Below are 14,565 nucleotides of genomic sequence, written 5' to 3'. Positions count from 1 at the left end.
GGTATCTCGACGGTGTATATGAAAAATGTCTATCTATTTAATTTGATTAAAAATTTTCATATTATTTTCAAATGATAATTCAAGTGTACAAGCTAGAGGATGCACGCGTTGAGTGAGTGAGGTTCAGAGATCAATTCCTGAAAGTTGTAATTTATCTTTCCGATATAAAAAAAAATTATTCATAAAATTTGGCATTTAAAATTTAACAAAAAATGAGAGGAAAAAAAGGGGGAATGATAATTGATATTTTGGGAATTAAATGGATGAAAATTAATAAAACTAAGGTTGGTCTTTGGTTTACCAATTAAGGGAAACATGAAAAAGAAATGAAAAGTAGTTTTTGTTTGGTTTTTAGTAATAAAGAGATGAAATATTGTAGCCATAGGGAAAAAATAGATAAGTGGTGTTCCACTTGAAGGAGACCACCAAATCCTTGGGTTCTATGTTTGATAGGGACAGTCTCGTAGTGGTTGGCCAGTGCTTTAGAAAATGAATCCCGTGAGTGGTGAATGTGGTTGAAGAGGGGTGACCAAACAAAACTGATCCAATGAAGTTGGTACTAGTTATGCCTTGTTAGGAAAATCAACCTGGAACAACATGTCAAAATCTATGCATAGAGACAATAGTTTTGCTCCACACCATCCATCTCGAGCCATGCCCGGAAAATACAAGCATTGCACACGGATTTGGGTTTTGCGTAGTAAAAAATTCCTAAACTAATTAGAGCCAGGACTGATTAGTCGTTTGATCTTAATCAAACAATTTAAATATAGAGATTAATTTTATGTGTTTAATTGTAATTTTTAATCTCAACCATCCGATTTGATCCGATGGGTATGAAATTACGACTATAGTGAATTTAGAAAATTTTAATAGTTGAGAATTCAAAACCGCATTGTAGATAGATGGAGCATCTTGTTCTTTAGAATTATGAGTCATTCAAATGGAATTTACTTTATAAAAATTAAATGACCAAGGTTTTAAATAATGGAATGAAATAATCAACCATATGTTGGTTTAGTTGTAGAAAAATTAGATCTGCATAAGGGTGATAAAAGAAGTTCAAACTCTGAAAAATTATTTGTTAAAAGTGACGGTAACAAATTTTCCTTGAATAAAAATGTTAGTAGTTCATTTTTTAACATGTTTTTTTTTTTTTCATGAAAGTATTCACAATCATGAGAGTAATTCCCTTAAGGCTCTAAGATCCGATTAAGTTGATAGAACTCTCCAAACAAATCTTTTTTTATACACACAGCCCGAAGATCTAACACTCGACTAGAGACAATTTTACTATGAATTTGATTGATAATAAAAAAATGTACAAAACATTATGAATTAAAGGAGTGTATCACTATAATGGACAACATAATATCCTGATTAAAGGTTAATCTTGAGTTAAAACTAAGGAGATGTTATTTTAACACCCTATGTTGTTCATTTTTTTTTCTCTAGAATAATAATAATGATCAACAAGGTGTCAACATGAGTATTGAAATGGCAGTTTCACTATATAAGCAAAGCACGTTTTTCTTCCTCCTATGATTTGCTAAAACTAATGACACCTCTGAGAAGATATAAATGGAAAAAGAAAGACTGTCAAGCATGTGAAGAGAATCAGGCATAACATGATTGAGAAGCGAATGATACAAAAACCTGGCGTGCAAGTGAAGTGAAGAAGGAAAGGTATCATTATTATTATAAGCCCTTCATAGTATTCCTTTTGTCTGCAATGCTAAACAACTATCATCATTCATCAGCATAGCATCAACACCGTCTCTTCAGAAAAAAAGAGCCCTCATTATGTCGTTTACATATATGGACATGGAAAATCACATGTCAAACCACATTTAAAAGCAAAACTGCGCCTGACATATTAATCCACATCAGCGTTCAGTGCAGGTGGTCTTTTTCTAGGAACTTAATTTCCTGTTCCGTTGCAAATTATAAATTTCTTCAATGGATAATTTTGAAAACATGATTCTAAACAAGTGGTTTGGTAAAGGTAGTATATATAGAGGTTGTATATTATTCAATGTTATTCATAGTTTAATATCCTCACTTAAATTAAATTGGGATCGTAATAGTTATATATATATAATACTAAATAATCATAGAAGAGGTATGTTTATTTGTTTGTACATTTGAGGATGTGTTAAGAACTTTCTCTTAGATATTCTTGAGCTCAAAGTATTTGCGTCACAATTCACAACATAATGTTATGAATTTGTGAAACGGATAAAATGTTTCAATATCAATTCAAACCAACATTCAGTTAGGGTCAGGGATACCACTTGTCTACCTAGTAGATATGTTAATGGGCTAGGCATGATGGGATGGGCTGGCCTGAATAGCCCAATTAAAATAAGGGCGCCACACGCTACTAACTAAAAAACAAAACTTTGTGGGCTTATGGTTTGTAGAACATCAAGCCGTAACATAGACTAAGTATGAAATTGTTAAATTATTTTAAAAATTATATTTAATTTAATGTGACACATGTAATTAATAGGATTAACTTTTTGTAAAAACGTACTCATTGCAAAGGTATTTAGCGATACATAAATCTAGTTAGGAATTGAAAAGTGCATTTGTTCGCTATGCGATACCGTGGTTAAGTGGCATGGCCAGAGCGGTAAAGTTAGTTGTTATGGTGTTTACATAGTTGTCTTTTGGCTTAATTGCAGTTTTACTCCCTCATCTTTAACCTATGTGTGATTTAGATCCCTCATGTTTAAATCGAGCGATTTTAATCCCTCAAATTCTAATGTGTGAAAATTACGTCCCTCCGTTAATTTACCGTCCAATTTCAGACGGAATTTGCTTGTTGCACCACCAAGGATGACGTGGCTTTGCTAATTACACCACAAAAAATGACACATCAGTAACAAAATAAAAATAAAACAACTAAATTAAAAAACAAAATTAACCTTAATCGAATGTTTTTTTTTCCGCTGCATTATCGAAGAAACAAATTGAATTTGCTAAACTGCCTAAACAAGCCATATTATATTATTATCATTTCTGACTCACTTACTAACTTCAAGTTGGACTTAGATGATACAATAATTCCTGTAGAAAAACACAATACCAAATTTGGGGTTATGCCACGAGCAAATTTGAGAAGCTGAAGCAGAGAACAAGTGAAGAGATGAAGAAGAGGTTGACTCTTGATTTTAGCGGTACTACCACCACTCCCTTCTTAGCCCATCTTTTCTTCTCCTTCTTCTCACCTCTCCCGTTCCGTTCGTCTTGTCAGAGGGGTTTCATGGCAGAGGTGACGGTTGGGGGAGATCAACTACTGGTTTTCAGATCTAGGTTTTTACAATTTGGGAGAAATTTGGGTTTTCAGATTTGAAGAAAAAGAAGAACAAGAAGCAGTGTAATAGAGGAGGAAGAGAAAAACTGAGTTGAAGATGAACAAAGGGAAGGGGAGATTAGATGAAGATGAACAATGAAAGAAGATGATGAACTAGGAGGAGTTGAGGATGAACCCAGATAGGCAGATAATTAGAGATTTTTTTTTGAATAATTAGTATTTCGGTTTTTTTTTTTTAATTATATGTTTTATTTATTTAATTATTTGTTTTATTTATTTAGTGATTTGACATCCAAATGGCATCCAAGTGTTCAATCTGTCAGAACCATGTGATTTAATGAACGTCACGTCAGCCAACTCCGTCAATCTTTAAACGGCTCACTAACGGAGGGACATAATTTTCACAAATTGAAAGATGAGGGATTAAAATCGCTCGTTTTAAATATGAGGGATCCAAATCACACATAGGTAAAAGACGAGGGAGCAAAACTGCAATTAAGCCTTGCCTTTTTCTCATCTCATGACTTAGTTCTTGTACATCCTCAAAATATAAATACAGTAATAAATCCTTATCCTGTTCATATATATATATGTATATATATATATATATACATATATATATATATTTTTTTTTCGAAAATAAAATCCACCGCTACTTGTTTCTGATATTGAAGGGATTCAATCAAACCCTCCTCTTAAGTTTGTAACTAGAAAGTTTCTATCAACAACTTAAAAGAAAATCAAAATGGTATCTTCTGATAATCTTTCTCTTTTTCGTTACTCATAATCTCATATGAATGATATCACTCTCTTGCACACTGGTATTTCCCATTAGCTATAAATCAAAATAGAATAAAAACTAGAAAGCATAAACAAGCACAAAGAATTCTACACTTCCTCTTCTAGCATGTTTGGATCAATTTTGCCGCAGTGTCAATTCTAGTACCCAAAAGCTACATACTCACATGAGTTTCTCCTCATAATTTTGTTTTAGAATCAATTGTAAAGGGATCTCCAAACATGTTATTCGATCATCGCCATGTTGTGCATAGTCTATAGCTAATAGAACGCCAGTTGGAGGACTAGTCATCTCTATCTGGCATATGCTACGCAACCCGTAGATAAATGGATAAGACCTATGTTGTACCTCACCTTAAATATTCCCCTTGCATTGTAATTAACCCTGTTGCTCTGCTTCTGCCTTTGAAGCTTCACACCAACATCTTAAGGCAAAATCACCAAGCTGGACATGAACTTCACTGATTGCAATAGTTTCCCTTGGCCTCAGTAAAAGGCTTAATTGACTGTGATGAGATGAGCCTATCGGAGAAGAAAAGCTCAATGTGTGAAAAATGTGGGGCTTACTTTAAGCTTGACTTGTGGACGTTTCATGTACGTTTGGGGGTTATTTTATACCTACAGCTAAACTCATCCACTCAGACCCAGAATTGAGTCTGTACAAAATGTACACTAGAAAAATATTTGCAAGTGAGGCAAATTGGTCTTTCAACCACTACCATGCCTCTTAGCTTTTATTAACCTTATACTGAAGCACTCATGCATGCTTCTCTATCGGGTTTTAGGTTACTGATGCCCTAATATTTGTAAAGGCTGATGCTTCTAACTTATGCATCATTAGTATTATAAGCCATTTTAGCAATAATGTAGTACTCTAACCCTAAATTATCATGGATACATTATACAGCAACTTAGAGAAGTCACCCACCCCAACCCATGGCAATTTCTCTCTGTCATTTCAATAAAAGAAGTATAGTGTCACATCCCAAATAAGTACATAAACAGCATAATTTGGTTTACAATCTTTCACTTTGTGCAAAATGGAGAAAAAGTAAACAGCAAGATTGATATAAAATGCCCTTTACCTGTAGTTGTATGTATCCATACCATATGACCAGACCAAAATGAACAATGGCAAAAACAATACCAGTGCCAAGAGTGGAAAAACATACACAGCATCCAGAAAGCACATTAACAAATGAGTATGAAATTCTATCTAAAATTACCAGCAAAATTAGAAAACCTGCATCATGGCATATTGCTAAGATCAATGGTGATGGATGCTACCTGACCCAGTTTGGAGGTGGATTCTACAACTTGGAATAATCAATCAACCTGGAATAATCAGGAATATCAGACAGAAGCAAAATCCAACCTACATCCAAAGGAAAAACACCCACCCCTTGTTTCAGGGTTAAATCTGCAAAGACAACACAGTTTCCACTGCGAACACCCAAATCCGAAGCTGAAGCAGAGAAGGCACATACATGCCCCAAGAACAAAACCCGGTCCCCCAAACTTTCCAACTCCACCCACATCTTCTCCTTCTCATCAAGTCTATACACGTCGAATTTCACCGGTTTCGACCACTCAAACCTATCAACAAAAATCCCATCATCACCATCATCATCAAAATCATCATTCTCGTAACATGTAGAGGAAATGTGTTTGTCCACCATCAACAACTCTCCTTCACTCTCCACCAAGAATTTCTCGTCCCCGCCAAGCACCGGCTCGGCGATTACCTCCATGTACGGACCAGACCCAACCGCGACGGTGAGACCGGTGCTGTTCACTGCGCAGGGGCGGCCTTTGAAGACGCAAACGTCGTCATAGGGCATGTGTTGTTTTACCGGGATGAGTGTCCAGCAGTCGCCGCCGCTTCGGAAGAACGCCAGCTTGCCGGAGTCGTGAATGGTGAGCAAAATCGAAGCCTCTCCGGCAATCGCCGCTACTACCTTTCTCTTATAGATGGAGTCGCGGTAATCGGGAGGAGGAATGGAGTGGTGGAGGATGAACACGTTTCCGAGGTCAAGGACAGGGTGGTGGTAGTAGTCGAGCACGCGCGGGGAAGAGAACGGGAAATGTTGGTGGGAAGAGAGGGGGTCGAAGAGGCGGGTTCCGCCGCTTAGGTCTTGGCCGATTTGGACCAACAAGGGGGTTGCGGTTGGGGTTGGTTGTTGTGGCGGTGGGGTGATGAGGAAGACGGTGCGTTGGGAGAGGAAGACGGTGGAAGCGGGATCATCGGAGAGGGTTGGGAAGATGAGGGGAAAGTGGTGGAGGGGGGTGACGGCGGGTGAGGAAGAGCGGCGCCATGTGGAACAGACGGAGCGGAAGCGGAGGAGGTAGAGCGGGCTGTCGAGGCGTTCTGAGATCAGATGGAGGAGCTCCGTCGGCAGTTGAGACCAGTCTACCGCCGTCGATTTTGGGGGCTGCATTTTTTGGAGGGAGAAAATTAGTGGAAAAATTATCCTATTCATATATATCATGAGATATCAAACCTCGGAAGATGCCATTTATTTTTTCGATACACTGAAAAAAATACATTATTGTGTAGTAAGAGCTTCAGCCGATTCTGGCTAGAGATTTGTTAGCTTTGTAGTTTTTGTTTCTTTTCTATTTAATTTTCCGATGTACCAAAAAAATATGAGTATTTATGTAAAATAAAAAATCAATTTAATTAATATTATAATTTTATTTATGTATTTTGGAGATGGACACGTTGGTCGGCTCCCAAGCTGATTGGCGCTAGGTCTGGAAGTTGAAGCTTCCCCTCAAGTGTGTGTTGCTTGTGTGGCTTGCCATGCATGATTCTCTCCCGACCAATGCAGATTCAAGAGAGGATTGGCGTTTTTAGCTTCTTGTGCTATCTGTAATAATGGCGATGAGACGGTTCTTCACTGCCTGAGAGATTGTAGTTTGGCCACTGCTGTTTGGACTCGGCTGGGCTACCCTGCTATGAGGCCTTTATTCTTTGCTCTGGACCTGCGTGATTGGTTTTGTGAGTTGCTTTCCAACTCGAATCCTTTGGCTGTAGCAGCGATTTGGTGGATTTGGAGAGCTCGTTGCACCTTCTGCATCGAAAATTCCATGATGAATCATCATGTTTTGGCTTTGAATATTGCTAGTATGGCGAATGACATCAAGCTCTACTTGGGTCCAGCAGCTAATCAGCCTTATGTGCCCACGTTCACCGGATAGTACGGTGAAAAACGTTGACGGTAGTGTGCGTGATAATCCCAGTCGAGGAGGCTTTGGGGGGTGTTTTCGCAACAGCTCAGGTCAGTGATTGGGTGGCTTCTATGGTTATAGAGATAACCATAATATTCTGCACCTTGAGTTACTTGCTATGTATCATGGCTTGAGTCTGGCCTCGGATAGGGGTGCGCGCGACGTTGAGTGTCATTCAAACTCTCTTGATGTTGTCTCTCTTGTGAACTCTGTTCCTTCCTCTAGACGCAGCTATGCTGCTTTGATTTGGGACATCAAGGACCTCCTGGATCGTGAATGGAGGGTGGAAGTTTATCATACGCTCAGGGAGGGTAATGCCTGTGCCAATTTCCTCGCAAAGTTTGGAGTTGGTCAGGATAGTCAACTAGTTTCTATTGATAGCCCGCTTAATGGGATGAGCTTGTTATTATTGGCAGATGTCATGGGTGTAGCATCTGTGAGGCCTTAGTTTTTCGTTTTCTTTATGAATAACACCAAAAAAAATTTAACTATATTATAGTGTTATGAAGCAAAACTATATTATAATGTCGTAGTTAGAGATTTCCATTAATTTATTTTTGCTCTTGATTATATTAGTCTTTCTTTTATTCGTTGAAGTGGCACTAGTGTCATTAATTTTCTGGTTAGGAACGCTTTCACTAACAATAAGTTAGTGAACGTTGATGCCTTGAGTTCAATGCTTTTCAATTTTTAATTTATTTGACATTCTTTTTATAAAAAAAGAAACTATCTTATGTATTTAGTTTAATTAACTTTTTATTTTCTATTAATTCAATTTTTTGAGAAGATATTAATTCAAATTGAAATTTATATGCTTGAAGGAAGTCAATTTTTTTACTCCAAACTTAAGGGTAATGTGTCATTCTTGGCGTAGTATCATCCATGTTAGGGACTAGTAGAGTAGGGGGTTTCCTTCATGCTTCAAAATGGCAATTCATCTCAATGATATCAAAATTGGTTGGGCTTTGGAGCTCTATGCAACTTTGCACATTTTGTGAGTACATTTTTTTTCCTTCATATGCTTGCAAAGCATATTGCTCAAAATTTCAAAACCCTTTTTGCAGAGACCTTGAAGGTTCTTCCTCTTGCAGTTAACAGAGCATAGAATGGGACATATATATTTAAATTGCAGATGCATGTCAATCAACTACTTGCCATTGATAAAGGTAAGATGGCACAATCACTTTCATCAGCTAATAAACTTTACACTAAATTTTGAAAAATAAAAAACTAGGATTAAAGAAAGTCACCTATTTGGAAGATGAAGAAAAAATCTAAGAGAAGTGGCTTCAATTAGCTGATCTAAAGTTAAACCGGAGGCTTCTAGTTCTAGATAGTCAACAGGTGCGCCTTTAAGATGAACGGAGAGGCTTAAATATGAGATCACTTAGTATCCGCATGCAAAGGTTTTTTATACAACATAAGCAAGAGGGATGAAGAAACCACACTAAGTGATGAAGCAGCCATGCAAGCACCAGCAAGCCATGGAGGCAACCTGATTCTTAAAAAGGGGTACAAGACACCAGCTGCAATGGGCAGGCCTAGAATGTTGTAACCAAAAGCCCAGAAATAGTTGAGCCAGATGCGAGACATGGTCTTTCTAGAAAGATCTATTGCTGTAATCACATCTTCCAAGCTGCTTTTAACAAGAACTATATCAGCTGCTTCTATTGCTATGTCAGTTCCAGCACCAATAGCCATGCCAACATCAGCAGCAGCTAAGGATGGGGAATCATTTATTCCATCCCCCACCATTGCCACACTCATTCCTTTCATCTGCATCCAGTTTCAGTTTCAAATATCATTAAGTTATCAAACATCAAAAGGAAAGGATAGTCTACTTTACCTCAAAGGGGAAGGGTTGAAAACATAACACATTTAAGAAAAATTAACAATGAGTAATTTTAAAAAAAGAGTAAGTTACCAATTTTTCATGTAGCTTAACAGCTTATGATGTAACTTTACCTGCAAGTCTTTCACTATGTCAGCTTTTCCAGGAGGATCAGTCTCAGCAAAGACCTTATCAATACCAACTTCATTTGCAACAGCATTTGCAGTGGCCCAGTTATCGCCAGTCACTATCATGGTTGAGATGTTCATGGAGTGGAGAAAAGATACAACACGCTGTGCCTCTGGCTTTACAGGATCAGTTACAGAGAATCCTCCTGAAATCTTTCCCTCAATTGAAACTAACACACATGTTCTTGCCAGAACTTCATTCTCAGAAATGAACCTCTCAACCTCAAGACTTATTGGGACATTACAAGCATGCATGAGTCTCTTGTTTCCAACCAAAACTGTTTTCTCATTAGCTTTTCCACTTACTCCTGCCCCCAAGTGTACCTCAAAATCCTTCACCTCTAGGACTTGCTCAACGCAGGCTCCGAATTTCCGGCGCAGCCTCTTAACGTGTGCTACAATAGCTTTTGCTATAGGATGTTCACTATTTGCCTAAAATTTAGTACAAATAATTAGCTTAAAAACTATGGAGAAAAAAACTAAAATATAATACACTATGCAACATTTTAAACAATACCTCCACAGCAATTGCCATGTCACATAACTCCTCCATAGAAATTTTGGAAAACAAAACTGCTCTAACGACCACTGGCTTCCCAATTGTCAGTGTCCCTGTCTTATCAAAGACAACAACTTTTACCTGCATCAAGAGCAATGGATAAGATTTCAATATGAATACAGTTTAAGTACCAGGAATATGTTGTACATGATAAAGGCTAGATAACATATACAAGGTTATGCCAAACATCAATGTTAAGATACAAGAATTGGTCTTTACTAATATAACATATACAGGACAAAGTGATACTGACATGTCATGGTTGGAAATCCTTATACAACTGATTCTGAAAGTAGAATTAATTATGGGAAGAAGCTTTTATGAGTAGATTTTGCATTTCAGAATTGATTTTGATTAAAGAGAAGTTGATACAAACATGCTGTCTTACTCAATTCAAAATAAAATCACTTTGAAAGATCTTTTTTCCAACTATACAAGCTCCTTGTTAGTTCACTACTCTAATGCATAGTTCAGATAAGTATCAGGAAACACAAAAGAAAAAGATTGGGGAGTGCCATTACCTTGTGTGCCTTTTCCATTGCATCCCCACCCTTGATGAGCACACCTTGAGAAGCACCAACTCCTGAAGCAACCATGATTGCTGTTGGTGTGGCAAGACCTAAAGCACATGGACAGGCAACAACTAGCACAGATATAGCAAACTGCAGAGCAAACTCAAATGCATCCATAGCTTCTGGTATCCAAGATTTTGGGTAAAAACCAGCTTCTCCAGGAATAAACCATCCCAGCCAAGTTATGAATGATGCAACAACCACCTAAGGATGCAACCATCATGAACTGAGTAGCTTCAAATGGATAAGAAGATACTGTTGTGATGCTTAATTTAATTAATTGAGATAAACTTATCCGGTATCTTTATCATTTATACATTTTTGGTCCAATCAGATTAATAGAAACTTCCAATCCAATGGTAGTTTTCAGGATACAGTTATTTGGCAAAAAGCTATTGAACGGCGTGAAAGTGTTCTTGAGTGGAAGTAACTTTATCCCTCCTCTACTATGTGTGTAATTGTGTATGTGTGTGTGCAGTTTGCAGGAAGAATACTCACTATTGGAACAAAAACCCTTGAAATATGATCAGCAAGTTTTTGAACTGGTGCTCTAGCAAGTTGAGCAGCTTCTACTAGTTGAACAATTTGAGAAAGTGCAGTATCTGATCCAACATGAGTGGCCTTCACCAGTAAGCAGCCATTCTCATTGATGGTCCCTCCGATAACCTGTTCAGCACAAAAACAGAAAAAAGAAAATGTTCTCAGCACTATATCATGCCATCTTCACACTAAAATATTGGACATATGAATAAGACCTTGTCTCCTGGACTTTTATTAACTGGTTTTGCTTCCCCAGTGATCATGCTTTCATTTGCATAGCTTTTCCCTTTCATTACAACACCATCAACAGGAATTTTGGCACCCGGAACAATCTTGATCATGTCATTCTTTTGTATGAGTTCAGTGTCAATTTCTCTCTCCGTGAGAACATTTCCATCAGTGTCAATGGCTAACAAATAAGCCTTATCAGGAACAAGTTGTGTGAGCTTTTCTAAAGCCGCTGAGGTTTTACCTTTAGCCACAATCTCCAAATATTTCCCTAGTAGAATAAATGATATAAGCATAGAACTGGTGTCGAAGAAATCTTGTCCCTGAAATGTAGCTGAAGCCAGAGCTTTTATTACAATGTATAGTGAGTAAAAATAAGCAGCACTAGTTCCAAGTGCAACCAGCACATCCATGTTAGCAGACCTTCTCCTTAGAGCATGATATGATCCTACATAGAACCTGATAATGATACACAAAGTAAAATGGTTATAAAAATCCCAATTTATTGAAAACTGGTACAACTGTATTCTGGTTACTAAATAACGTACATGTTTGGAAACCCTTGTACAATTGATTCTCATGTCAGAATCAATTATGCAAAGAAGCTTATGTGAGTAGCTTCTGGGTCTCAGAAGTTAATCCAAACATGCTAAACATCAATAACAAGATTACAAGAAACAAGGATTACCCATATAATACCTTTTGCCAACAATGAACTGAACCGGTGTGCTGAGGATCCATCTTAAGAACAACCCAAGAGTGAGCATATTGTGAATCTTATAGTTTAACCAGTTGCCGTATGGAGGAAGCATGGGAAGAACCATGGAAAGTATGAACACAGGAACAGAAAATAAGCAGCTGAACGATACTTGGTTCCGGTACATCCGAATTTCATTCACCTTGTCCATTTCTCTCTTTCCTGAAGGAGTATACAATGTTGCTTGATACACATTAGGGAAATTGCTAGCTTCCTTGATGCAATGTATAAGAGATCTTGGACCTGTAAGGTCTGGATCATAGTTAATAGTAACTTTATGTTCTGTCAAATCCATGTCAACATGATTCACACCCACAGTTGAATTAAGTGAAGAAATTATGACATTTACATCTTCTGGACTATCTACTCCTTCAAGTTTCAGATGCACTTTGTTCATATCGTCATTTCGGGAGTTAATGAGATCTGCTTCAAATCCAGCATCTTCTATAGCTTCAATTACTTTGTTGGTATCAACGAGGTTAGGATCGAAGAGTACTTTTGCTTCCTCTAAAGCTAGACCTACTACTGCTTTTTTCACTCCATCAATCATTTGAAGGGCATGCTCAACAGACTGAGAGCAACTCGTGCATGTCATTCCCTTGATTTTGATTCGGCATTCTGATATGTCTTGCCCCTTGAGCTCATCAACTCCAAAACAAGTGTCTTCTATGGTTTCTTTTATTTTGTTTGCCTAAAATAAACAATACATCACAAATGTTACAACTTTTAGTTTGTTCAAAGATAAGACGTGTATAAGGGGGAAAAAGTCATCTTTATGAAGACACTAGAACAAATCATCTATGTTTGGATATCAGTTGAATGTAACATAAACAGACTAATTTCATCTCATCAGAAAAGTTTTCTTCACTTTTTGTCCTGAATTGAGTGCTAACATCCGTTTCCGTTTAACAAAAGGGTCTTTCAGTTTTAGGTCTTGCATTAGGATTCTAGGCACATCATTGTGAATAACAGTCAAAATAACATTTTTTTTGGTTTTTTTTGGGGGGGGGGGGGGGTGGGGGGTGGGGTGTGGAATAAAAAGATAAATGTTGTGTGATAAACTCATGATTTCTGAAGGTTAACTCACAACAATGAAATCTGGGACATGATTGGTTGCAGCTCTTTCATCAGTTGGAGACGCCATGATGCCGTTTATCCCATTAAAGCTTCTAACTTTGGACTCAAGAATTCTTAAGTAGGATGCACCCTTGATATCTTTTATTTGAGGTGTAACTGTACCAACTGTTTCATCTTGTGGAGCCTGCAACAATGGATTCTTCAGATCATTGATCCCATTAGCCTCTATTTTTTCATCTTGATGAGACCAAGGCTTCATTGACCCTGCAGAAAACATTAAAAAGGTTTAAAACAAAACACAGATGAACAAGCTATAATGTAAATCCTCAGCATTCAGAAAACCTCTGCATATCATTGTTGTTGGCATTGGCACAATGCACTATGAGACCAAGGGTATGAGTATTGTTAGCAAGAACACACAGAGTCACACACATGCACTGATACACACTCACATGCCCTATTCTCAAGTTATTTAAATTAAAAATCTGAAACAAAATCTAATAGCAATAATGTGATGGATTCTATGAGAACGACAGAAAGAGAACAACAGTGACTATTAATAAGAATGTGAGAAAGAACAAAAAATTGGAGAATATCTAGGATTACCAAAATTGAAAGGGAGATGGAATTTAATCAGTGTGCTTGTTTCTTTCTCTGAAACTGAATAGAATTCAAGAGGTTTCACAGTGTTTGATGTTTTTGAATTTTCGAATTGGTAACTTCCTGCCGATAACCTTTAACCTTTCCCACCCCAAGTTAGTTCATTATCTTTTTTGCCCCTAGTATGTTGCATAGTTTTACACAGTGGTAAATCGTTTCAGTTCTGAAGCCAAGGACTTCATCGTCATGGTACTATCATATAGTGAAGTAAGATCCATACACAATCAAGTAAAATCCAAACATACTTTCAAAAAAATAAAAGTAAAATCCAAACATAATCAAGTAATAAAGTACAGCATAAATAAAATTAACGCTAACATATATTTCTTGATCCCATTAGCTTTTATCCCACCTTAATTATTTTTTTTGAAACTGAAAGGACCTTAATTATATATAAAATGCTTAATGAACTGAATTATATTTTAAGTAAGTTTTAAATAAAAACTATATTTTTAACCATTGTATATAATTTTTTTTATAAGGATAAAGTTTGAAAATTATTTTGTAAAATATTTTAGATAATATTGTTGTTTTGCTTAATTTTACTCTACAACATACATTCTAAAGTATAAAGTTCACTTCTAAAACTTAATATATTGAAGGGGTATGTAAAAAAATCTTAAAAATACATTACCGAACACACTTAATAATGCACTACCAAGTTTTAAAACTGGCTATGCTAAAAAAATATAACACTATTAGGTTTTTGAAAACACGGTATCTTAAAAAGTATATTATTGAATATTAAAAAACCTGGTATCTTAATAATATTACTTAAAAGAATACATTTCATAAAAATACACTG

At 36.8% G+C, this 14,565-nt stretch overlaps 3 protein-coding genes across 3 annotated transcripts; 1 reads left to right on the top strand and 2 right to left on the bottom strand.

Annotated features, from left to right (window-relative positions):
* Positions 1-5,427: 5,427 nt before the first annotated feature.
* On the bottom strand, positions 5,428-6,555 carry LOC130745005 (F-box protein SKIP23-like). Its single transcript, XM_057597158.1, has one exon. It carries the CDS (start codon positions 6,553-6,555, stop codon positions 5,428-5,430), a length of 1,128 nt encoding a protein of 375 aa, XP_057453141.1.
* A 911-nt stretch (positions 6,556-7,466) lies between these two features.
* Positions 7,467-7,796, top strand: LOC130745004 (uncharacterized). Its single transcript, XM_057597157.1, has one exon. It carries the CDS (start codon positions 7,467-7,469, stop codon positions 7,794-7,796), a length of 330 nt encoding a protein of 109 aa, XP_057453140.1.
* A 695-nt stretch (positions 7,797-8,491) lies between these two features.
* On the bottom strand, positions 8,492-13,558 carry LOC130747318 (copper-transporting ATPase HMA4-like). Its single transcript, XM_057600216.1, has 9 exons — positions 13,443-13,558; positions 13,111-13,364; positions 11,966-12,714; positions 11,254-11,725; positions 10,997-11,164; positions 10,448-10,702; positions 9,885-10,007; positions 9,314-9,799; positions 8,492-9,124 (listed from the first exon to the last, which is right to left on the bottom strand). The coding sequence occupies exons 1-9, from the start codon at positions 13,465-13,467 to the stop codon at positions 8,732-8,734; spliced, it is 2,925 nt and encodes a 974-aa protein (XP_057456199.1). The 5' UTR covers positions 13,468-13,558; the 3' UTR covers positions 8,492-8,731.
* Between the last annotated feature and the right edge of the window lie 1,007 nt (positions 13,559-14,565).

This window comes from Lotus japonicus, chromosome 3, assembly GCF_012489685.1.
Source record: "Lotus japonicus ecotype B-129 chromosome 3, LjGifu_v1.2".
Lineage (NCBI taxonomy): Eukaryota > Viridiplantae > Streptophyta > Magnoliopsida > Fabales > Fabaceae > Lotus > Lotus japonicus.
Note: the sequence above shows the minus strand (reverse complement) of the source record. Positions and strands in the feature narration are given on the sequence as shown.